Below are 25450 nucleotides of genomic sequence, written 5' to 3' on the forward strand. Positions count from 1 at the left end.
ATAAACGTCTTTTCTTTCAAAGTCAACATCACTGCTACAGCTAAATGTAATGGCATAGCTTCTACACGTGCATTTCTATTAATGTGAATGCAGTCGAACGGCATATCTCGTAGAACGTGTACTGAAAGGGGTGTCGAAGTTCAGTACTATTTTGTTTTTGCGCCATACCATTAGTATTAGAACGATGATGTGAGATCTCTGTACCTATATTTAGTTTAGACAAATTCAGTTTTAGATCGAAGAATGCCATTTTAAATAGCATGGATAGCTGATCCCTCCTCTTATCAGGAATTAATGCCCATACTACAATATAAAGCAATATCCTCATTAATGGATATCTATATAATCCCATAATTTCAAAGAAAAGAGTGAGAAAAGATCATTTCTCGTATATCGAGTTCCAGCTCTTTATGGAGCCCCCTTGCCTCAACGAATCAAAACATTAGGATAATCCTAGAACAAAAAATGACATTAAAGCAACTGATATAGCCACAAGAAAGAACATAAGTTACCTTCATAACTCTGTATGTCTTGTAGTAATAAATAGGAAAATAAAACAATAGCTATTTAATTTCTTTATTTTCAATATTTACAATAATTACATTAACTTTTGCCTTAAAGTACAAGCCATTAGGAAAAAGAAAACCAGGACGTCCTATTCAACGATGACTTCTAAGGCCGGAACAGGCCATGCTAGGCCTAAATCCTTGATACGCATGATGATGATGACATTAACTTCTGTGGCATTCTTCCTATGAAAACCTGTTCATTGACAGCGTGTCTGAGGTCAATTATTTCCAGGTCTGTTTAATTGAGATCAATGTTTGCAGAAGATGACATGCATTTTGAACAGTCAATGGAACAAACGAATTGTTGTCAATGCGTTCCACTTCTTCCTATGATTTGAGATTAAATATTTGTGTACACTACGTCACAAAAGTTAATAATTTTTTTCTACTGGAGTCTCCAGGAAGATGTAATTTACTTGTTTTGGAAGATCCATCTTACACTATAGTAGTTGCAGAAGCCATCGAAATATATATTAACTATAAACGTATTAAAATTTTGGACGGGTGTATATCGACTCTCATTATGAAAACTGGACAGTTTTCATAATGTCCAGATCATCAGAGTTTGTGAATAAACAGACGTCTAAAAGTTTTTAAGGACTAGAACATATTCTCTTTCAATATATTTCAGAGTCATACCCATGGTATGACGTATGTTACTAATCTTGGACAAACACCACACTGGAATTCTCACTATGACTGACTATCTAATAACATAATGTCAATAGACGGATCCTTCTCCTGTATGATATGACTTTGACGTTCCTGTAGAGTTCAATTTCATTATTGCTTCAAGAAGTCGCAGGCACATTTAACTCAATGACCTTCAGAAGTGAGAAAAATCCCGTCTTGCATTCTTTAAATATGCTTTGCACATCTTTCGAGGATATCAAAGAATTCTATTTGTAACGATCGTTCATACAATGTTATTGAGTGTGGTAGGAAGAAAGAGTGCTTGGCCCCTTAAAGCTTCTTCATAGGATGGAGGCCTTTCGCAGATGTAGGCAGTGTTGGTATACGAAGAACTCAGATCGGTGTGACACACTGAAGATGGAGTTGGTGGTGCTTCGGCAGCTGATGGACGTCTTCGATTTCGAAAAGATGAAAACAGGAAGCCTCTAGGCCTACGAGGAGTTGGGATGAGTAGGAATAGAAGGATGAGGAGTAGCATAAGGACGGCAAATAGAAGGCCAATGTAGCTAGCGGCATTGAACGACTGTTGCCTGACATGGAAGGAATAGCCTGAAAAAGAATTGATTCCAACATAGCAAATCAATGTATGAAATAATTGATTTCATTATGAATAGTAAGAAACTGAATTTTTAATGTAAACTTTCCTCACAAAGTCTTTGGTTTGATTACCCAGAACATTTTTTGAGTACATTGATATTATTACATAAATTACAGTTTTATAAATTGTATTTTACTATGGATTTGCTTATATAAGTATATTTATTAAATTTACAAATGTTTAAATTTATATTTATATTAAATATTTATTTAACATATTATCATATAAATGTATTATTTTTATGTTATATTACATATACCATTGATTATTTTTTACTAAAATATAATTTCTTTATATTTTATAATATAGAAATACAGAAGTCGAATAAAAATCTCCATATCGAAGGAATGAAGAGATACGTGTACCCACTAAATTGAAAGATCTGGGTTCGAATTCTATCTAGAATGCGAGTAACAATTATGAGGTTTTCACATTTTAAGTGGCAGATGATTTTTATGATTTTCATTTCATGGTTTTAATGTAGGCTTAAAGTAGCTTCAAAAAAGTGCTACAATTGATCTCTGGCAAGTGGTATTCGGATTATGTAACCCTTCGATCAAGTAATAAAATGCTAAAGGGTAATTTGTGGATGAAATTAAAACAAAAGACAGTGTTGATGGAGTTTTTTTTTTTTCCAGAAAGTCGTCTCACTCATCATTTTAATTAAAGCAGCGTTTCCCAGATTTTTCCTACGACGGAACACTTCACAAACCCTGAAATTTTCACGGAACACCTTGCTTATTTTGTAATGGATTAATAATTAATTATGGCATAATCATAAAGAGTATTAGTACACTTATGTATACGGTGTGGCATGTTGACAAATATAAATTACATTTAAATTAGTTATCAATCACTGGACTAATGAAATCTTGTAGCATATTGTGGTTTCCTCAGGCCAACATCATTAAATTAATTTGTGTTGATTTTCATTGACATATCCCATTCTGATCACCAAAAATTTCGTATATTATTATAAGTACTTACGAGTGAATGCAGACTTTTTCTCCTGTGTGCTGGTAGTTTTCCTCTCCTTTTGTACATCTTGGAGATCGCTTTGTAGGCTGGTGGTGGATGACTCATTATCTGCTGCGTCACAAACACCTTCAATAAGAGATTTCTTAACAACAAAATTAAACAAAGTCCGTTGTCTCTTATTCATATTAAAATTTAAATCTGCAGGTGTATTACTTTTAAAAAATCACGGCACTACGGTTTCGAAACTTTCACCCTACAATACGAACTTGCGAAGGAAGTATTCAGTATTACTAGATTTGAGAACCGGATACAAACTACCTTGATCTTCAATTTTAGTGGAGAAATTTTCTTTATACTTCCTTGCTGATTGGTCACTAACCTTTGCAACACAGATGTTACTTCGTTCAGTTTTGAGAACAGAGGATACGCTGCCCATTGTTGTAATCGGCTTGCAGGCAATTTTTATGACCGGTCATAAACAGCGGTAGTATTTCCTTTCCGGAATTACTTTCATGTTTAAAAATACACGGCTTGGTCACTGACAGCACGGAACACTTATTCACTTTCCACGGAACACCAGTGTTCCGCCGATCACAATTTGGGAAACCCTGACTTAAAGCATGTAGATCGTCCAGGGAACTTATGCAATCACATACTGGCATAGTACACTATACCATCACAGGACTGTTCCACTGTCCTGTGATGGTATTTAATTAGCTTGTTTGTATGAAACCAGGATAGTTGCTGGGACAACCATTCATCTAATGACGATAAAGAGAAAATGAAATGTGGAATGCAAATAAATTCATTTATTCATTTAATAAACGATCCACTTCGCAGTCTGGCTAGAATGTCAATGATTAGTTTATCATGATGTTGTCATGACAAATTGATTTTTATTTATACTTTTAAAGCGAATTACTTGGAGTGCTAACACAGCATCCATCCAATAGGATTCGTACTCTTCATTTCTAGAAAGTATGTAATTATTCGACCATTCTAATATCCGATGATGAAATATTTGTTTAAAAAGCGTTCTTCGAACAAAGAACAGCTTCCGACCAACCAGACTGCACGGTTGCGAGAATCAGGTTGGCGATGGCTGTATGGAGATTGTTCTCATGGACATCACTGGGTGAACTCATCTCCACTGAACATGCTTTTCCCGCTAATTCTTATTGAAGATTCGGACCAGGTATTGTCTTGCATGGGGACAATGTGGCTCAATGAATCAGGACTCTTCCAGCAAGACATCCCATGTCACAGAGCTCGCACTGTGCAAGCACGGTACGAAGAGTATATTCAAGCGTTTTGTGTGCTTCCTCTGCCGTCTAATTCTTCTGATTTGAATCCCATTGAACATTTGTGGGTTCATGAGTGAAGCAGCATTCGCCATGGACTCCCGTGCCTCGTTGTCTTTCAGCACCGGGACGTTTTTCTATTTAGTTGGTCAAGAATACTTCAGGAAACCTTCTGTTGTCTAGCGGAATCAATGCCAAGAAGGTTGCAAGCAGTTTTCTGGAATCCCAACATGCTATTAGGTAAGTGGTCATAATATTTTGGCTCATGAGTGTAGAGTAAATTGTTATTACTAAAATTATCTATTTAGCAAAACAATGGTGAGTATTACTCACACGTAAACAACATTTCTTATTCACAGCTGTCTTTTTTTATATTTTTTTGAGGGGTTATGGGTTTTCTGAACGGTTATTGTTATCTTCTGTGGGGGTTCAAATCTCACTTTAACATAAATGTTTGCGAATGTCATTAGGTAGTACATGATTTTTATTGCTTGAGGTAAAATCATCATATGCCCCAAAAGAATAGAATATAAAATCAAAAAATCAGCTAACACCTATGTTGTTCCCGTATAATGAGTAGGCGGGGCCGTTTACCCTATCTAACTTTTGGAGACTGAATGGGCAGTTCAATCTCCACTGGCAGCCAATCAGAGATAGCTGGCCCAAGGCTATCACTGATTCATCGGTACGCAGTGAAGAAGGCGGCAAGCTAGTGCCGCCATCTCGTGGTCTCTAACCTTAACACAATATTTTTAATGTCTGAAAATAGTGTGGATTCTACGGTCGATTTTCTTGAGTTTACGGGAAGAAAAACCCGAGTTTCCGGGAGAAAAAACCCGCTAGCCCGTTCCAGAGATCGACTAACTCGGGAACCGGCCGAAAAAAGACTTAGAAAAAGTTCCTCTAGTCGGCAACTAGATTTGAACCACCAAATCCTTTCTTCGTGCGGTCAAGCGCTGTAGAGTGCAAACGCCACTTCTACTGAGCTACACAGGCTCCGGAGATTGAACTGCCCACTCAGTCTCCAAAAGTTAGATAGGGTAAATGGCCCCGCTTACTCCCTATACGGGAACAACAGAGGTGTGAGCTGATTTTTAAAAAGAATAGAATATAGAACATAGAAAATCTTTTATGAGAAATTTACAAATGGTTCTATTGTAAGGTTAGTAACCTTGAAATCTAGATTGGATAGGATGTGTTTTTTCTCTTGAAACAAATCGAACCTCACGAGAGTTGGTAACAATTTATCATTGCTGTTAAATATTACATGCAGAAATTTCCAGGTCAAGCTCCCCACTTTATTATTTCTACTGAGCTACACAGGCTCCGGAGATTGAACTGCCCACTCAGTCTCCAAAAGTTAGATAGGGTAAATGGCCCCGCTTACTCCCTATACGGGAACAACAGAGGTGTGAGCTGATTTTTAAAAAGAATAGAATATAGAACATAGAAAATCTTTTATGAGAAATTTACAAATGGTTCTATTGTAAGGTTAGTAACCTTGAAATCTAGATTGGATAGGATGTGTTTTTTCTCTTGAAACAAATCGAACCTCACGAGAGTTGGTAACAATTTATCATTGCTGTTAAATATTACATGCAGAAATTTCCAGGTCAAGCTCCCCACTTTATTATTATGGATACCCACGCTACTCAACAACTTACCAAAAATTTAAAACGCATAGATAACCACTAACTACAGAACATTAAAACACGAACTGTGAAAAATATATCAACAAAGTTAATATATACCATTAACACTAATGTATACATCACAAATCACCAGCATCCAATGCCTATATCCCATCCATAAACAGTAACAACAACATAAATAGTGAAGGCTCATCCAACTCTCTTCATAAAAGCTAACCCAAGCTTCGAAGTACGTGGGATTAATCTGCCTCATTCATCTACACGTAATCCACATAATCAAAGACTGCAGATTATGTAACAAAACAGTCAGTAAGGTGTATAACAATAATGAAGATATTGATGACATTATTCAGATAAGCTCTGCAAAGCTTCGAGGAAGAAGCCACCCAAAGACACAAGTAAATATTATAATCGATTTAATAAAAAACGAATCACTGTAAATATGAATGTGAAAAAAGATGTAAAACACATTGTTAATATCATTATTTATGCACTTTAAATAAGATATTTTCCAAGCATTCTGTACTGAAAAAAAATATATAGATAGATAATTGTAATGTATCCTGTGTAACTGAACTATAAATTATTATAAACTATTACTAAAATCGTTATTACTACATAACACACGAATTGTTGTACTTATGACTTGCGCACTGTACAAAGTATGCAATAAATTGGAATCTGAATTGAACCACAAGTGAAAAAGTGTAGTATTATCTCCTTAAAGTCCTTAAAAGGACTGGCTAGATGGGCGAAGCAAGAATGCTTTTCATCTTCCCCGTTATCTGTAGAGGACAGTATAAGGATAGGGTGTTATTGAGCTATACAAAGCTCTGATCATGGCAGGAGGGTAACAGCAATAGCCGAGCCTCAGTTAGAACTTCATTGGCTACAGCATTGCCATCCATTACCCTCCCTGGATACCCATTTTAATCGCCTCGTACGACTTGCATAAGCTACATTGGGGCTATTCTTATCCCGGCCACCACACGGGAAGTAGTATAATCTCTTAAACTATATGTAATTATATTAAACTGTATGTATTATATAAATTGTATGTGTATGAATATAATTTATTTGACAGATAATAAAGTATTATTTGACATTGAAAAAAAATATTAATATTATTTAGAAATGTATTACTTGTGATATGGTTATCAAAAATTCTAATTATGGAGCAAGAAACAGTAATATAAACACTGGAAATATCATGTTACATGTTTTAAATATGCGTCGTACTCAATAAGGCTCTGTTCTGTATGATTTCTTCCCAAAAATGATGACCAAAAATCAAGTTTGCATTGCAAAAATATATTAACAAAAAAAAATACTAATTATAATAAAATAAAAATATAAATAAATATAATATACAAATAAATGAATAATATAATTAATAAAAATAATAAAGAAAGAATGGAATTCTAGTAAACAAATTATATAATTAGCCTTAATAACATAGGAGTAATTTTTCTCTTTTTTTTTTCAAGAGAAAAAATTCTATTAGCGTCTCATTAATTACAAGGAAATGTTACGATCTCATTCAGTCTGTTTTTGTGACTGTTAGTACTTTCTCTGCACAAATTCAATTTGCAGATTTTCAAAATAAATATTAATCTGCTTTAATTAACGGTCGACTGACCGTTTCGTTCAGTTGACCGAAACGGTCCACATCCCGTTAACGCTCTCCCCTGCCCCAGTTTCCCCATTATCCCCTTCTCCCCCCCCTTATGTGCGCCCCTAAACACAATAGTATATATATATATATATATATATATATATATATATATATATATATATATTATTATTAACACAAAACCCGGGTTTCCAAATTTATTTTTCCCACGTCAACCCCCCCCCCCCCCCTTGTTATAAACAACCTTCAGCAGGATCATGAAATTGGAAGACGTCCCAGTATTCAAACAAGGTATGTACAAAATTTTTCCAGCTCTTTTATTCTGCCATAATTGCCTTCTATATCCACCCATAATGCCCTACAAAATATATATGGCCATGGAAACCCATGCTCTTCAACTCCGGACACACAGTTGTAGTAGTGGGTTTGCTTGCATAGGCATTTCAGAACTCTCGGTAGAGAGTGTTTCAACCGACATTTTTTATGAAGAGCTTTTTCTACCAAAAAAGCTCTTCGAATCATCACTGCAATTATGCAATGTAAACCAATTATTACGCACATCAATGCAAAGTCGTATTTAAGTTGTAAGTTAGTAGTTAGTTGCTTCAAGTTTTTTTTTTTTTTTCGGTATTACTTTCTGAAATAAATTTTATTTAGTTGTGATTACTAACTTCAAATCATACTTGAATATTTAGGTATGTTCTGAGGAAAATACCTGCGTATTGTCTTAATTAGCAAAACATACTTGGTTATACATATGTACTTAGGTAAGTAAGAATTGTGTATTGCTGTTCTTGTATCCTTACCATTACAATAGGCACGCCCAGTGGTTGATTCATCACTTAGATCGCCACAGTTGTTATGCCCATTGCATAGTAATGCCTTAGAGATACAGGCGCCGTTATCACAGTAAAAGCTGGTTTCGTCGATGCAGGTTCCATTCTCACCTTGAAGAATACAGAAATCATTATTTATCAATAGCGCAACGTATATAACAGATCAAAAAACAATTTCATACTCCCATTTCTAATATATTTTTTGTAAATAAATATTCGAAAACCTATAATTAGAGGAAATCCCTATCATCATAAACAATTGTGCTTGTTATCTAACGTCATCCATTGACGTTAGTATTGCAATGATTTTCTCAAAAATAACTGTCAGAAATAGAAAGGGCGGTACTGGAACGGAAGTTTCACCATCAACCCCGCGGGTGACGTACAGTACTTATGACAATGACAATAAACAAATGATCAAGGACATCACATATTCTTAAAAACATGCTATCTCCAATATACCGATCTAAAGTTTATTCTCATATGAATACACTGAAAAGTGTTTTTCAAATTATCTTTAGTATTTAAAAAATATATATAAATAAATGAAACGCGAACACATGTAGAAGTCAAATTATTGTTGTTGGCTCAGCTATTTTTATAATCTATGAGTAATTATAGGAATCATTTTTGTTGTTTTCATTTATTTAATTTGATTGTTTGTTTTTTAAACTTGTACTTCAAACGGGAAACAAAACTTGGTTTTGCGCATGATCAGTGAAGACAATTCTAAATTGCAATCGTTTTTCTTATTATTAAATATAATATCATAAAAATATAATATAATATCACAAAACTCAAATAAATCTCTCATAATTCAACAAAAGCTTTTCTTTTCTTTTTCATTTAAATTTATTTTATTTTATTTTAGTATATTAAATAAAATACTTGTAATAATTATTTTAAATGAATTACGTGCTGAATTACAAAACAAACACCATTGACAGCAGAATATCACTGGGTTTCGAAATATGACGAAAAATAAATGAGCAGCGACTGCGCATAAAAGCACGCATAATAGTGACTGCGCGCAATTCAGAATAATCAGCATTACCCCTAAATGTATTCCGTCATTATTATTATTATTTATTTATTTATTATGGTCATGTCCGCAGACTCATCGCGAATCTACTAATGTGTATATTAACAATGCTAATTTTCCGAACTCTGTAATTCCAATCTTTGAGTTTCTTATTCGGTTTTAAAACAATGTGGGATCTAATATCCCCTTAATTTAATTAATGTTAATTTTGTTTGTCAATCTAGCCTTGCAATTTACGCGTACATGAATGTTTTCTGTTATTTATAAATAAAATGGCTATACATATAAATTAAATGCTGAAATAATACATTTTATCGAGAATCAAATCTAAACAACGTATATGTCATGTTTAAATAAGTAAAAATCCCAATGAAATATAGTGTGAATAATTGCTAACGTTATAAATTCAGTTTTGTTCTGGTAAAGGTTTATTTACTTTAATGTGATAGTTAATTCTTTTTAAATCAAGAAAATAAATAAAATGATAGTTCTTATTTTTAACTAATCTTAACAATATTTTTAAGATAAACTTAGAGTTTTTAGAATGTCTTCATAAACCATTTTATTTTTTACATAAAAACTAGTATAATAAAATAGAAAAAGATGTGAAAAGCACAAAGAAACAATGTTCTTTGATTATACATGCAATAATATTTGTTTTTCATTAAATTTGATTTCGATACTTAATTTCAAATTAATTCGGAATTATTATTTCTGAATTATTACCGTATTTGAATAATCTTTTTTGTTATTATTTTATTATATTATGGTGATCACCATTGTCCTAAATTCTTTTGCTGTGATGTAATTATAATGTTATCATCTTCTACTCTTCCTATGCTTTTCTTCACCATTATTCCAAAATTGCTGAGTTAATCCTATGAGTATAGAATATTTCGTATGTAAATTACGTGTTCTCCTGGCTGGTCTGCCTGTTTTTTTCGAATGAAAAATAATTCGACTTTTTGGGAAAAGAAAACCCTTCCATCAGCTCTACTTTAATAGGGAATAAAGCTTTTTCGCATCCTAGAATTGGAGTTCAGGTTCCCAGTCACGTTTTTTATTTTATTGATTTTTTGGTTCTGTTGGTGTTTTTTTTTTTTTTTTTTTTTGTGAAATTTGGCTGCCCAAATTTCACAAATAATAAAAAAAAAAGCCAATCAATTTCCTGTGGAGAATGAAGCAGCATTAGGGGATTTTTTAAATTCATTTATTTATAGAGAACTTATTTTTTCACTGTTCTTTTTTATATTTATTAATCCATCTTCCATTCATTTTTTCCAATCATTGTTAAAAAGTTTCTTCCTTTTTTTTTTTTAATATTTTTTTTTGTGCTTCAGTTACCAAACTTCCCACCTCAACTCCTATGATCTTTATAGCAAAACGTCTGTCTTAGCCTAGTGCTCAAATAGCTACCCTATCCCTAACTGTTTCGAAGAAGTCATTTTCCACACCAGGGTTTAGGATCATGAGATGATCGGAGTTTTCTCCTGTACTCTTTCACCCGATGTTTTGCAATCATCGGCAACCACGAGTGCATCGACGAACTGTAATAGGAAAAACCGACTACCCACCAATTTCGCAAAACTAGTTACAACTAAAATATTTCTGAATACTTCCTCTAAAGAGTAAACAGTTGTTTAGAAGAACTGTTTTGAGGTACTATTTGGAATATAAGTCACATGAGGTAGTTGTCAATATTCATATGTCCGTCCTATCAATGTAAGAAAAGGTGATAGAAACGTAATAACATTCTGGATGTTTTAGAATCGCTGTTGGTCAAATCGAGGAGTTCCATGTATCAACTTTGAGTCAATTTATTTAGTCCATTGAAATCTGAAGCACAGTTGCGACGCTAACTTTTTCCCTTAGGATTATGTATTTGGAGCAGGACATTCTCTGATGAGCGATTGTTTCTCCAGTCTGTCAACCAGCAATTTTGCTAATTTTTTTGAAATTTTTTATTTTGAAATCTTCATCTGAGATTTTCGTAAAAATCATCTGATGATAGTTCCATGACATCGTTCTTGTGACTCTTTTTTTTTTTTTTTATTTGACTTACAGTAGTAATCTCTATTAGAAAATTCTCCTCTGCACATTATGGGTATTTTCTGTACTTCCACAGAGGAAGTTGACTCCTTAGGAGGCTTCTTTTGCTTCCTTTTAACGCACCTTTGGGTAACAAAAGATTTGATTCTAATACGATAAACTGGATATGATAAAGACCTTCTTTAGACCACTGCGTTTATAATATGTTCTGATTACTGCTTGAACATATAAGGACAATAATAGGAAGCCTACTTCCAAACGAATCAATGCCGAAACTCATTAAGTACATTTTGATTTTCACTACTTCAAAGGAGATACTTTTCGAAGAAATTCTCATGCAACAAAAATGAGCATTTCTAGAGATGTATCGAAGTTTGTCAGTTGAAGGGATTTATTGTAGTTTTAATTGCTCTAAAGACGTAGTTGGTAGAAAAATTTATGCTGCAAAGATATTTGAAAGTAAAACTACTACTTAAAACTCACTCATAAACTAGTATGCTGTTAATAATGTAGGAATTCAACCCTGTCTGGATTTATACGCTTGATACTACACGTATAGCATTATTAAGAGTACACACATACACCAATGCAGTTTTGTTTTAATAGCGATTAAACCAATTTTATACATTCGTTTTGTGTTTAATTGGTCTCAACTTCGAATTTATTTACAACACAGATGCTATTTTTTTTTTAAATTTTGTCTGACTGGCATTTAGTTTTATGAAATTCATCGTCATAATCATCAAATTCCTGCCATGTACCCTTAAGGGGTGTACAGGATATGATACTACTACATGAAAAATTTACATCATTACTAACTTTCTATCTACAATTTTCCTCCGAATCCGTCTGTTACTTGTCAAGACTCCAACATTATCAGATCTTATATTTCTATCTTCTAAGGCACTTTTACTGTATCAATCGACCTACATCTTGGTCATTTTCGGGGTGGTTTTTCTGCCAACCTGGCAGAGAACACTTGTTTTGCTAGTCTTTCGTTGCCCATTCTGTTTAAGTGACTGACCATACCACCTGAGATTAGCTCTGCTAACGCATTCCTGGATGCTGACAATGTCAAGTTCTTTCCTAATATCCTTGTTTTTAATATGATATTGTCATTTATCCCATCTGTTCACGCTCATAATCTTTCTCAGGACTCTCATATCTGCAGTGTCTAGTCTTTGGTCAAGTGTTTTACTTGTGACCCAGCTCTCAGATCCATAAATTAAAACTGGTTTGAACACTGTCTTATATACAGCTAATTTAGTGTTCTGACTAATTGCTTTCTTATTCCATATGAATTTATTCAATTGACTTCCCACCATACCAGCTTTGTTGATTCTGTTGTCTATTTCCATATTTAATTTACCATGTTCACTAAAAATCGTGCCTAAGTAGCTGAAATGTTTTACTTGTTCTATTGGTTCTCCATTCACAATGCAGTTGACATTTTCAATGATTCTGCCTATTTTCATTGTCTTTGCCTTGTTATTGCTGACCTTCATACCATATCTATTACAACAGTTATTCAATTTAGTCAGAGAATCTTGCAGACTTCTAGCGGATTTATTTAAAAGTATAACATCGTCTGATAAAGCAAAGAACTGACATTAACATCTCCAATTTTGATATCATGTTTAATACCACTTTTCTTCATAATGTGATCCATATAGATAATGAATAACAGAGGGGATAATGTACATCCTTGTTTTTATAAAATTACAGTATTTATTTCACTCTAGGAATGCCTTACCTTTCTTTTTAAATATTTCAAATATCTAGCTTAACAGTATAAGTGAGTTTCATTAGACACTGATGGAAAGGGGGGGGGGATAAAACTGATTGTATTTGCCTTTTCCTAATTTGACCTTCGTGTTTCTACATATGTATCTGCACGTGCAAGTGGCCTAACGGTTTCAACATACCGATATTTTCTCATTCTAGATGACTGAAGAGAAACACATGCAGATAAGGTTAGGGACATTTCTTAGAATACAAGCATCTTATTACACTTCGTTTTACTTATAAGGTCAGCGGTGTTTTCGTACAATTTCTTTCTCTTAGCAAAATTTACACACTGTCAGTTTTAAGTACGCTCTATCACCTGTGAGTCCTGCGAATGTAGCAACATTGTTTCCTCCCCCCTTTGCTTCCCCTATGGCATCAGTCAAGGTTTTTCGTAGTACAGTAGTTGGTTGCGATATCTAATATAACTTCGTGTACTCACCACTAGAGACCCTTTTTATCTTTTATCTTCTGTTTAGTAAATAATGAAGCTACGGTACATGAAGAATATTTAAGATATCAGTTCGTAAAGAGGTCCCATTATTCTTTCTTGTATTGACGTCAAAGATAGGGGAAAAAGTGTCAGTGATAGGAGACATTTAATTCAATAAAGTCTAACAAAAATGTGTCGTACAGTCTTTCAAGTGGGTAGTTAATTTTAAATGGTTTAGATTAAATAGAATTCTGTCACGTACTAATGATGGCGAAAGTTCACATCCATAATAAACTCCTTCACTGTGGGAAAGTTCTTTTTTTATAACTAAATGTTTTGTACATATGTCTATAAATATTATTCGATACATTAATTCTCAATATTACCAGATTTATCAAAATGAATTAATATTTTTTCGATGCATTCTATCATTTTCCTAAAACGAGTTTAGAAATTTATTATTTATTTAAATTTATGAACACATTCTGGTCCGAGTAGTTGTCAAACTCCTTTCCAAACAACAGTTTGTGGGTTCAAATCCCGGATGGATGAACTACCATGTCCTTGACTTCCTTTAAGTGAAAAATGAATTTCGTAGCCCAATATTTTCACACTTATTGGAGGGCTGAAAGGAACCTACGTAGTTCAGTCGGAATAGACGAAGCCCTCTGGATGGAAAAACCTGGGTTCGATTCTCGTCCGTGACGTGAGGAATTTATCTGGTCTCTTTTGATTGAAGGTGAGTTAGCTGGTCTCATATGGAAGTAGAGGGTTTTTACACCTGAAAACACGGGTTTTTCGTCCCTCAGAACAGGCAAACCGGTCTGTGAACACACGCTGCTAGAGCCAAAATACATTTCCCCTGCCCCCCCCCCCATCCCAACGGCAGGCTCGGCGAGTGGTCGGTTGGCGGGTTATAGTACAAAGTCGCATCAATGTAACATGCCTATCCTGTATTGGAAGCGGGTTAAACGAAAGGAGAAGAAGAATTGGAGTGCTGAAGTAATTTGAAAAAGTCTCACGTTTGGTCACTAGATTAAGACTTCCGTTTATGTTAAAGAATTAATAAAAATATAAAATAATAAAAAAATAAAAATGCAATTTAAAAAATCTTTAGTCCACTAGACAAACTTTCCTGTGTTCAAGTTTGCATCACGAATTTTTTTTTTTTTTTAAGTTTTCTCTCTGTTCTCAAAAAATCGTTGGCAATAATAATGTTGAGTTTGTTTAGAATATTATTTTCTCATTCAACAACATATATATATATATATATATATATCAATCGAACATGCAATATATTGATAATCGTGCAAAATCACGTTTTATTCGAGACTACCGAGATTTTCTATCCAATCTAAAGCACGTCAGATCACGTGCTTGTCAATATCGATTCATCAGTCTCAAATGAATAGTATAAGATGTGCGATGTCACCAGATCTCACCGATACGAGTACCACCTGGAGGCATGAAATGATATACAGTAATCCCTCGATCAGTGCGTTTTCGATTAGTGCATCATTTTTTCGATATCCAAATTCGATTAGCGCGCCTATATACATCTTAAAAATAAATGTTACAGATTTTAAAAATTTTCTATCTGTACATTTTTATGGATAGCTATTTATAAAAAATCACTCACCAGAATGAAATAATTCAGTTACCCATTTAAAACATTTTGCAAAGTTATTTTTAATGGCCTACTACACTACTTCCATGTACACTATGTATACTAAATTACAAAATTTACCGCCAATATTTATGTCGTCTGCTATAGTACGCCCGCAGATTCGAGACCTTTCGACACTTCTGCGCATGTCACAAAAAGGAGAATACATTCCGATAATATGGGATGAATTGTTTATTATCACACATCGGAAAATTAACTTCTCCTTTATGATCATTGTAGTTTTTAAAGGGGTAACTATTTTGCTTTATAACAGTTGGGAAATTTTATCTATAAAGCACGTGATTTCGTGTTGGCGATCGATTCGTACGTCGTCCGCGCGGTTAGCCTAGGGGCTTTGCGCTTCGCAACCATATGCCTGGGGAAGGAGTGTCCTGGGTTCGATTCCCGTCGCCGACGTGAGGAGCTTAAGGATCTTTCTCAGCCATAGCCAAGTTAGCCGGTCTTAGGCGTGGACTGCAGGGTTTTTCCCCTAGTTCATCTAGGGTTTTTCATCCCACAAGCAGGCAAAAACCGGCCCCATGAACACACACGGATCTACAGCCATAAATATTTAATCCCCGTTGAGGGGGCTTGCCCCAATAGGGACGAGGGAGAAGGGGGAGGAAACTCCATATGAATAATAATAATAAAAAAAAAAACTCGTACGTCCTTCATTTCTTTCTCCCCTTCAGCAGGAATCGACTATTCTTGGCACCAAGACAAGCGAAGCTGTACAAAAGTGTGGGCGTACTATAATTACATAGTGCTTTGATGGTCGTATCTCGTGCCTCCTTTGCATTGTTATATGAGTGTGTTTTCCTTACATTTTTTATTTTAAAGTATTTTGCCAAGCTTTAATCATGAGTAAAAGAATTAGTGAGCAAAAACGTGGATGTGTGAAAAAGATTCGATGATGAAGAGAGAAGCAGTAAAATTTGCAGAAGAGTAGAAGAGACAATGGGGCCATACTGTCGGTTGTATGAAAAAAAGAAACAAAATGTCAACAAACTAAACTACGCTAGCTCAATTCTTTGTTAAGAAGTAGAATAATAAAATTTATATCCTGAATATGTTTTATTGTCTTTCAGCTTCATGGTTTTCCTTTAACTAGGCCCTGAGACATATCCTAATTCTTTTATAAAAAAATTAAGGTTCAAAAAAGAAATTTGAGGAACGAATAATACTGTTTCCCATACGTTATTATGTAATATATATATATATATATATTCGATTAGTGCGTTTTCGATTAATGCGGCTGTTTTAAAGAATGCATTAGGCGCACTAATCAAGGGATTCCTGTGTTGTGAAACAGCTATACTTGAAAATAAATTTCAAATCAATTTCAAGTTCATGAGAAGTTTATTATCAGAACGAAAAGTATTAAAATGTGGTCTGTTAATTAAATTTTATTAAGATCCTTTTCACATTTGTCAAGATCAAAATATTTTGCAATTATTGAGTAATCTGTATTGTTAATGGACTATACTAATAATGTACAAACCAATACTAATTGTTTTTGAATAATATTGATATGCTTGTAGAAAACTTATCTCTAAATAAATAATTACGGTAGATAACGAAATAAATAATTTAATTAGTTTTAAATTTTCAAGTAATATCTGAAAATTATATAAATTTTCATTTTTTCTATACACACCTCTAACAGTTTAAAAGTAGTTTGACTTAATAATATTGTCGTCAGAACATGGAATTGTTTTTCCCGTGTGGTTGCCGGGATAAGAATGGTGCCGTCGTAAATTCATCCGTGTCGTAAAAGGCGACTAAAATGGACGCAGAGATTCGAGTGTTTTGCTCTCTCGGTCTTCCGGAATTTCGCTCCCAGTGAGGGGGGAGGGGGGGGGGGGGCTTAGATTTCGGGAGGTTTTGCCTGGGAGTGCATATTTTGAGTCTCCGGGGAGCGTGTCCTCCGGCACGGCCCGCTGAGGGGCTTTGTCGGTGGATGCTTTTCCCTGGAATTTGAGCGGTTCTGCTCGGCGGTGGGGGGTGCCCCATCACCGAGTGGAGCCAACGCTGAGTTGGACGGTCTTTCAGCCACTATGGAGTGGTCTACAGATCGTCCTAATTTTTACTTAAAAAAAGCACCAATGTAGCTCATGCATGTCGTACGAGGCGACTAAAATTGGTACCCAGGGTGGGTAATGGATGGCAATGTTGTAGCCAATGAAGTTATAACTAAGGATCGGCTATTGCTGTTACCCTCCTGCCATGATCAGAGTTTTATAGCTCAATAACACCTTATCCTTACACTGTCCTCTACCGGCAACGGGGAATATGAAAAGCATTCTTGCTTCGCCCCTTTAAGCCAGTCCTTATAAGGACTATAAAATAAAAAAAAAATGGAATTGCTTTTAGTTGTTGCTAGGTTATCCATATAGACTACTTATTCTAATTCCCTTTGCTAGATAATCATTATCTCTAAACAAGTAATTAACTAACGATTAGATCTGAAAAATCATACTATTTATAATCAGTTACATGACACACTGTTAATTTTAAATGATTAATGCATGCAAGTAAATTTAGCTATTTTTGCCAAGAGTGTTGTTATTTATTATTAAACGAAAAAAAATGTCATTCATAAGCAAATGACGAAACCTAATTAATAGAACAGCTCTAAGCATATCTTCCTTTGTTCAACTAATTTCATACCTCAAAAAACATAACAAACGTTACAGTTTTTTCTTTTTTGAAAGAGAAAACTGTAACGGCGGTAGATAATTACAATATAGAATACGTTAAAAAACTTTAACGTATTCCATATGCGGATAATTTTATTTTCAAACGCATTCTTGGCAAAGGCTGGATATCGCTCTTTTTTCGATAAAATCATTATCATCACATATTTTTGCTAAAAGTGAATACAGATCTCATTTACACTTAAATATCCATCCACAATCAGATATTTAATTAAAGAGAAATATGAATATGCAAAATTCTGTGTGTGTGTGTGTGTGTGTGTGTGTGTGTGTGTGTGTGTGTGTGTGTGTGTGTATAGTTTTATGAAGAATATATATATATACACACAAACAAACCAAAAAAAAAAACAGGAAAGTAAATCCCCCATATGTGCCGAATGGTTAATAAAGAATAGAAATTGCAAATAAAAAATGGAAACAGAAACCAAGTCAAATTTTTTTATTTGTTTTATAGCTGTTTCTAGCTAAAATTTTATCTCGCTCCAACACACCATACTGTTCAATAAATAAACAAAGTATAAAATTAATTTCTTGTCCTAATAAGCCAGATGGATGGGAATCAATCGACCGTTAGATGCGGTGATTGATTGATACAATCCAGTAAATACCCTTGGAGGGTAATGGGTGGCAATGCTGTAGCCAGTGAAGTTCTAACTGAGGCTCGGCTATTACTGTTACCCTCCTGCCATGATCAGAGCTTTAATTGCTCAATAACACCTTATCCCTACACTGTTCTCTACAGATAACGGGGAAGATGAAAAGCATTCTTGCTTCGCCCCTTTAAGCCAGTCCTTATAAGGGCTATAATAAGCCCGATTCATCGTAAAGTCAGAAAAGGCTTGATGATTCAGGTCTCATCACTCCACTACTCCAACAGAAATAATCAACATTATATCCAACTAGGGGGACTCCCCTCCCCGAGTTCCTGGCTGGTAGACTCGAATTTTGAAGACTCGACACTCAGGGTAGCAGCTCCTGAGTTTCAAAACGTTTCAAATAATTTAACAAAAAACGTAACCCATAAACGTTACATAAAAGGGCTTATCATTTTATATCTATAGGGTAGATTGAAGAATAAAAAAAGTCTCCTGGTCCTGACGACAGCACCAATAGAATAATAATATTACTCCCAAGGAAGGCTATAATTCATCTAGCTAATATAACCAATTCCATATTAAGATTCCAGTACTTTCCCACAGCTTGGAAAACTGCTAACATCATTCCTCTGAAAAAGCCTGGTAATAACCCACAACTCCCCCAAAGCTACAGGCCCATCAGTCTTCTTTCCTGCCTCGGCAAAGTAACAGAAAAAGTCATCCTTATAAGGCTACAACTAGCAGTGGACAAACATAAAATAATCCCAAATGAGCAATTTGGTTTTCGCAAAGCTCACAGCACAGTGCAACAAATTCACCGATTAACAGAACATCATCCATGATTTCGACTGGCACCTCCACACTGCTGCTGTGTTCTTGGACGTGGTCAAGGCCTTTGGTTAGGCTTGGCCTCAAGGCCTTATCTTCAAACTTATTGAAAACAACATCCGAATTAAGCTAATAAAATTTATTAACTCATACCTCAGCGAAAGATACATGCAAGAAAAGCTTAACGGAATTGCTTCATCAAGGGGCGCAAAATTTTAGCTGGTGTACCTCAAGGTCCCCTTCTGGCCCCACTACGGTTCACAATTTACGTATCAGACATCCCTCTAAATTCAAGATTTAGAGGGATGTCTGAATTTATTAGAGGGAATTAAAAAATACGTCGTCGGCCTTTATGCCGACGACACCGCTATTCTAGCAAGGTCTCTGAGCCCTCGCCTGGCAATCAGTAGACTCCAAGGAAGTATCAACAAACTGGAAAAATGGTTCGCCAACTGGAGGATTCAAGTAAATTTCCTCAAACGCTCAGCTATGCTGTTCTCTAGAAGAAAGGTCTGCATTCAAGAAGACATCGTGCTCTCTGGTCAAAAGATCCCATGGCAATCACATACCAAATATCTTGGGGTACTACTGGACAAAAAACTCCTTTTTAACAATCATATCAAACTCATTGGCTCCAAGATATCCAAAGTAATAGCTCAACTCTATCCAATGGTCAACCGCAAGAGTAAATTGAACTTACAAAATAAATTACTACTTTACCAGATGGTTATGCGTCCAGTCATTACCTATGCCTCACCAGCATGGAGTCACACTTCACGATTAAACATTTCAAAACTACAAAGAATCCAAAATAAATGCCTTAGGATGATTCTGGACGCCCCTTGGTTTATCAGAAATTCACAGATTCATCGAGAAACCGGCATTCCATACATCTCCTCCCTTCTCCACGATCTCGCAGAAAAATTCTTCGTCAAGTTCACATTCAAACCCGCTGATCATACAAGCTGTCAATTACAACGAAACAGAGTACTACAAATACAAAAGACCGAAGACTATTCTACTCCCAACTGACCATCGCTAACACAACTGCCCCAGAGGGCGAGCTTAAAGCTCTCAAAACTCCTTTTCCAAAATATCTTCCTTTACAGACAAAGGGGAATATGAAAAGCATTTTTGCTTCACCCATCATGACAGTAGCGTTATACGTAATAAGCCAGAATTTCTTAGCTTTATAAAAAAATGATACGTTGATCTACGTAAATAAGTGAGTGATAAAATATGCATACTTTGTGACATCTGTTTCGAACTGTTGGTTATCGTCATAGACCAGGAAGAAACCCGGAGAGTAAAGTATCTGAATAACAAAGCAATCCAATCTCAGAAAGTTCCATCATAAACTTTTTTTTAATTTCTTTGTATATTTGGTTATGAAATTTGACTGGATCGTAGATCCCCATTGTATTGCAAATTGAAGCATTCGTTTCAGCTATATATTCCTATTTCATTTATAATTACGCAAATGTTCTTAATTAACACATATGCACACGTTTATGAGTGATGAAAAATTTTCTTTCCACACACACACACACACAGAGATTGTTATCTCTTGTTTTGAAGAATAATGCACTTTCTCTATACTAAGTGAAGATGCTTCTAACTAACCATATACACTGCTTGTAAAAAAGTCAGACCCCCCGCCATGAGGTGCATCGTGTCATGCAACGAGTCAGTCACTTTAGGCAGTATAAATTAAAGGAATATGATGCTTCCAAGTCAGTGCAACTGTGTCCGGGTGAAATGGCTACGAGAAGGAAACTGACGGAGTTAGACGTCTGATAGAATGCCATATTGAAAACCTATCTGTCCAGTAAGCTATTGACAAATTTGGCCATCTCGGGTCAACAATCAGTGATAATGGAAGCTCAGCGATCAACTGCTAGTGCTACCATGAGTAAATGATCCATGTCCTATTCCCCGTGCATTGTGTGTTCTTCCCTCGAACATATAATATCCGCTGTTTGTTTCTCTCGATAAGCTTATACTTTTTAGTCAAAACGTTCACAATGATAATTTCGAATCTCAATTTAATGCTGATTAGGACTAGCAGGTGAATGTATTAGTCTATGGATACAGTGTTATTTTGTAAAAAACTGATTGTTTAAAAAGAAAAAAACACCTTCTACTGCTGTCTAGATTAGGTAACTAATCTTCCACGTGATCTCACCTGTTTCTCTCGCGAGAACCACGTGAGATCACGAATAAAAATCAACACTAACATGACGAGCAAATCTACACAAATGGCCCCGAGTTCCCGGCGTCCCTTAAATGGTATAGGGGTGCGAAGAATCTGGAGCTCAAAACGGTTCGTTCACTAAAACTAGGAACTTGGAATGTCAGAACACTGTACGAAGCAGGTAAGCTAAGAAATGCTATTCAGGAAATGAAAAGACTTGAAATTGAGATTTTAGGAATGAGTGAAGTTAGGTGGCCAGGATCAGGCAAAACTCAAGTTAATGACATGACAAAGTACCACACCGGAAGTAGTGAAAACAACCATCAAAATGGAGTTGGAATAATATTAAGCAAAGACGCCAATAAGTCACTGTTGAGCTTCATCCCCTACTCAAATAGGATGATGTTATTAAAACTAAAAGGTCAACCACTAGATATTAATCTTATACAGGTCTATGCTCCTACTGCTGACAAGAGTAATACCGAGATCGAAGAATTTTATGACCAATTAAAAGAACTAATGAAAAACACAAAAAAACATGATATTAACATTGTCATGGGTGATTTCAATGCTAAAGTTGGGAAAGGTAGAAGTGGAGATATACTTGGCGAACATGGACTGGGAACAAGAAATGAGAGAGGAGACCGTCTTATTCAATTCTGCCAAGAAGAGGAGCTAATAGTCACACACATATGGTTTAAGCTACCATCCCGAAGGCTATATACGTAGCGATCACCACAAGATAATAATACAAATATAGTCAGAAACAAAATTTATTACTCGCTAATTAATCAACGATTTCGAAGTTCCATAAAGAGCACAAAAACCTATCCTAGTGCGGATATTGCTTCTGATCATAATCTAGTGGTGACAGTGTTAAAAAATTAGACTGAAAGCTATACTTCAGAAACATCAACAAAAAAGGTTTAATTTAGGAAAGTTAAAAAACCCAGAGATAAGAAACAAATTGAGTCAAGATCTGAATCAAGAGATAGCACTTATCAAGGATGATGACGTCATGAGGGTTGATGAATCATGGGACAAATTAAAATCTGTCTTCATAGAGAAATGTTCCAATACCTTGTGTCCTGATAGAGCAGTAAAAAAGAAAGATTGGATAACTGACGAAATTCTTTCTTTCATGGATCAACGCAGATCATATAAAAATCACAGTCCAGCAAAATATAAAGAGGTTCAAGAAATGATTAAAGGCAAGATCAAAGAAGCAAAAGAAATCTGGATTAATGAAAAATGTAGAGAAATTGAAATTCTACAAGAAAAGCATGACAGTTTTAATCTACACAACAAGCTGAAAGAGACCTCAGGTATATTTAAGAAAAAACAACTATGTGTCCTTCGAAACAAAAAGGGAGAAATAATATCCGAAAAAGATGACAAAATACAAGAATGGATGAAATGTGTAGAAGAACTCTTTTCTGATAACAGAACCCAGAAAATACTTATGAACAAATGGACGGTCCATGCATTCTAAGATCAGAGGTAGAATGTGCGCTGAACTCGGCTAAAAATGGTAAAGCCTTAGGCCCTGATAGAATACCAGCAGAAATAGCCAAGTTATTAGAAGGTGGCAACATTGTTATATTAGTAAAGCTATTTAATAAGGTCTGCAATACAGGCATATTCCCACAAGACTGGTTACAGTCGACCTTCATCATACTACCTAAAAAAGCAAATGCGAAAACTTGTAATGACTATAGAATGATCAGCCTAATGAGTCATGTTCTCAAAATGTTCCTGAAAATAATTCAAAAACGAAGATACAGAAAATGTGAAGACACCATCAGTGATACCCAGTTTGGCTTCAGAAACGGTTTGGGAACAAGAGAGGCTTTTTTCTGCTTTCAAATCTTAATCGAAAAATGTATTGATCAAAATAAGGAAGTATTCATTTGCTTCATTGACTTTGAGAAAGCATTTGATAAAGTCCAGCATACTAAAATGATTGCACTATTAAAGAGAATTGGATTAGATGGTAAAGACATCAGGATCATTCAAATCTTATATTGGAATCAATAGGCATCTGTACAAGTTGATGACATTATTACAGACCCCATTAACATCAAACGAGGAGTAAGGCAAGGATGTGTGCTGTCCCCTCTTCTTTTTAATATAAACTCAGAAGCCATATTTCAAAAAATCTTAAAAGGAAGAGAGGAAGGGATTAATGTAAATGGTGAAATCATCAGTAACATCCGATATGCTGATGACACAACTCTCCTGGCTGACAATATTCAGGATCTTCAAAATCTTCTGGAACTAGTGAATGAAGAGAGTGAAAAAATGGGATTAAAAATAAATATCACCAAAACTAAATTCATAGTCATAAGCAAGAAGCCAATTCTTAATTCATCACTTTATCTAAATGGGAAATGAATATAAAGAGTGACAAAGTTTAAATATCTCGGATGCTGGTTAAATGAAGAATGCAATCCAAAAATGGAAATAAAAGTTAGAATTGAAATGGCAAGAAAAATGTTTCTCCTGATGAAATCAACACTGTGTAACCACAACTTAAACTTAGAGCTTAGAATACGCGTGGTTAAATGCTATATATGGTCTATATTGCTGTACGGTGCAGAAACGTGGACCTGGAAGACAACATCAATAAAAAAACTTGAAGCCTTTGAGATGTGGTCATACAGACGAATGTTAAAAATCCCATGGACAGCAAAAACGTCCAATCAGGAAGTACTGGAACAAATGGGGAAATCACGTGAACTTTTAGATACCATAAAAAGAAGGAAAACTGCATATCTTGGTCACCTACTTCGTAATGAAAAATATAAAATACTTCAATTGCTTATAAAGGGGAAGATAAATGGAAGAAGAGGACAAGGAAGACGAAGAAAATCTTGGCTGGCAGACATCAGACAATGGACTAGCATGAGCTCTGAGGGACTGTTTAGAGTGGCTGAGGATCGCTCAAAGTTTGCCAAGGTGGTCGCCGACCTCCGATAGGAGATGCACTCAAAGAAGAACATCAAAAGCTTTATTACTTGAATACGTTTCTAATAAAAATTGAAAACTACATTCAAAGCATTTTTTATTCTGAATTTAAATTTGTACTCTAGTTTAGAACTATCATTTTTCATTTACATGAGAGCAATGATAAATGACTGTTCTCTGTATTTTCAATTTTAGTTAAATATACAAAATTGATTTGTAAACAAACTAGAGGAGAAAAATTGTAAAAATTAGAAAGACAAAATGCAACTTTCTATATGAGTATACATTTTTAAATGTAGATGGTGATATTAAAATTTAATAATAAATAAAAATTTGTATTTATTTTTTTTGCAAATATTAAATATAAATTTTAACTTCCATTAGTATATTTAAAACACAAAATTTAAACCGATATTAAGTAAATCTAAAGTTGTCTTTGTACTAATACACCATTTCGTGTATAAAATAAATAAAATATGATTATTCTTAATCTTCTAAATTTTGCCTGCGTTAACGCAAGTGTTTTGCCATTACAGTCATATGGCAATTAGGAATAGAAGAACTATATTGGTGAAATGAAATATACAGGTTATATAATTGCAAGAACTTCATGAGCATTATCTACTCGGTGTTTGATACCCAGGAGTAAAGGGTTTAGCCAAGTTTAGCCCTTGGGTCAAATAGTTAAAGTGATTGAGGTATCTTTCTCTACACCTAAACCATCTAAAACCATAATTTCACCGATTGTGAGTCTTGCTTTTTCAATCCTAATTTTGTATTCTAAAAGCTGAATAAATATATCTACACTTATTTAATTTTTAAATTTTTAGAGTTGGAGAAAGATTTTATGAAAGTCTTCGGGTTTTACTTATTGATGGCTAATGGATTTAAGCTGTTAACAATTGTAAAAAAT

At 34.7% G+C, this 25450-nt stretch overlaps 1 protein-coding gene across 1 annotated transcript in view; it reads right to left on the bottom strand.

Annotated features, from left to right (window-relative positions):
- Positions 1-560: 560 nt before the first annotated feature.
- Positions 561-25450, bottom strand: part of LOC150103538 (uncharacterized) — a 57277-nt gene continuing 32387 nt past the window's right edge. The window contains exons 3-4 of the mRNA XM_090398218.1: positions 8231-8371; positions 561-1811 (exon numbers count right to left, since the gene is read on the bottom strand). Coding sequence (XP_090254344.1) covers positions 1486-1811; positions 8231-8371 — 467 coding nt within the window. The 3' untranslated portion in view covers positions 561-1485. The remainder of the gene's footprint in view (positions 1812-8230; positions 8372-25450) is intronic.

The sequence above is a fragment of the Typopeltis vanoorti genome, chromosome 9 (assembly GCF_054136105.1).
Source record: "Typopeltis vanoorti isolate ZY-2024b chromosome 9, IOZ_Tvanoo_1.0, whole genome shotgun sequence".
Lineage (NCBI taxonomy): Eukaryota > Metazoa > Arthropoda > Arachnida > Uropygi > Thelyphonidae > Typopeltis > Typopeltis vanoorti.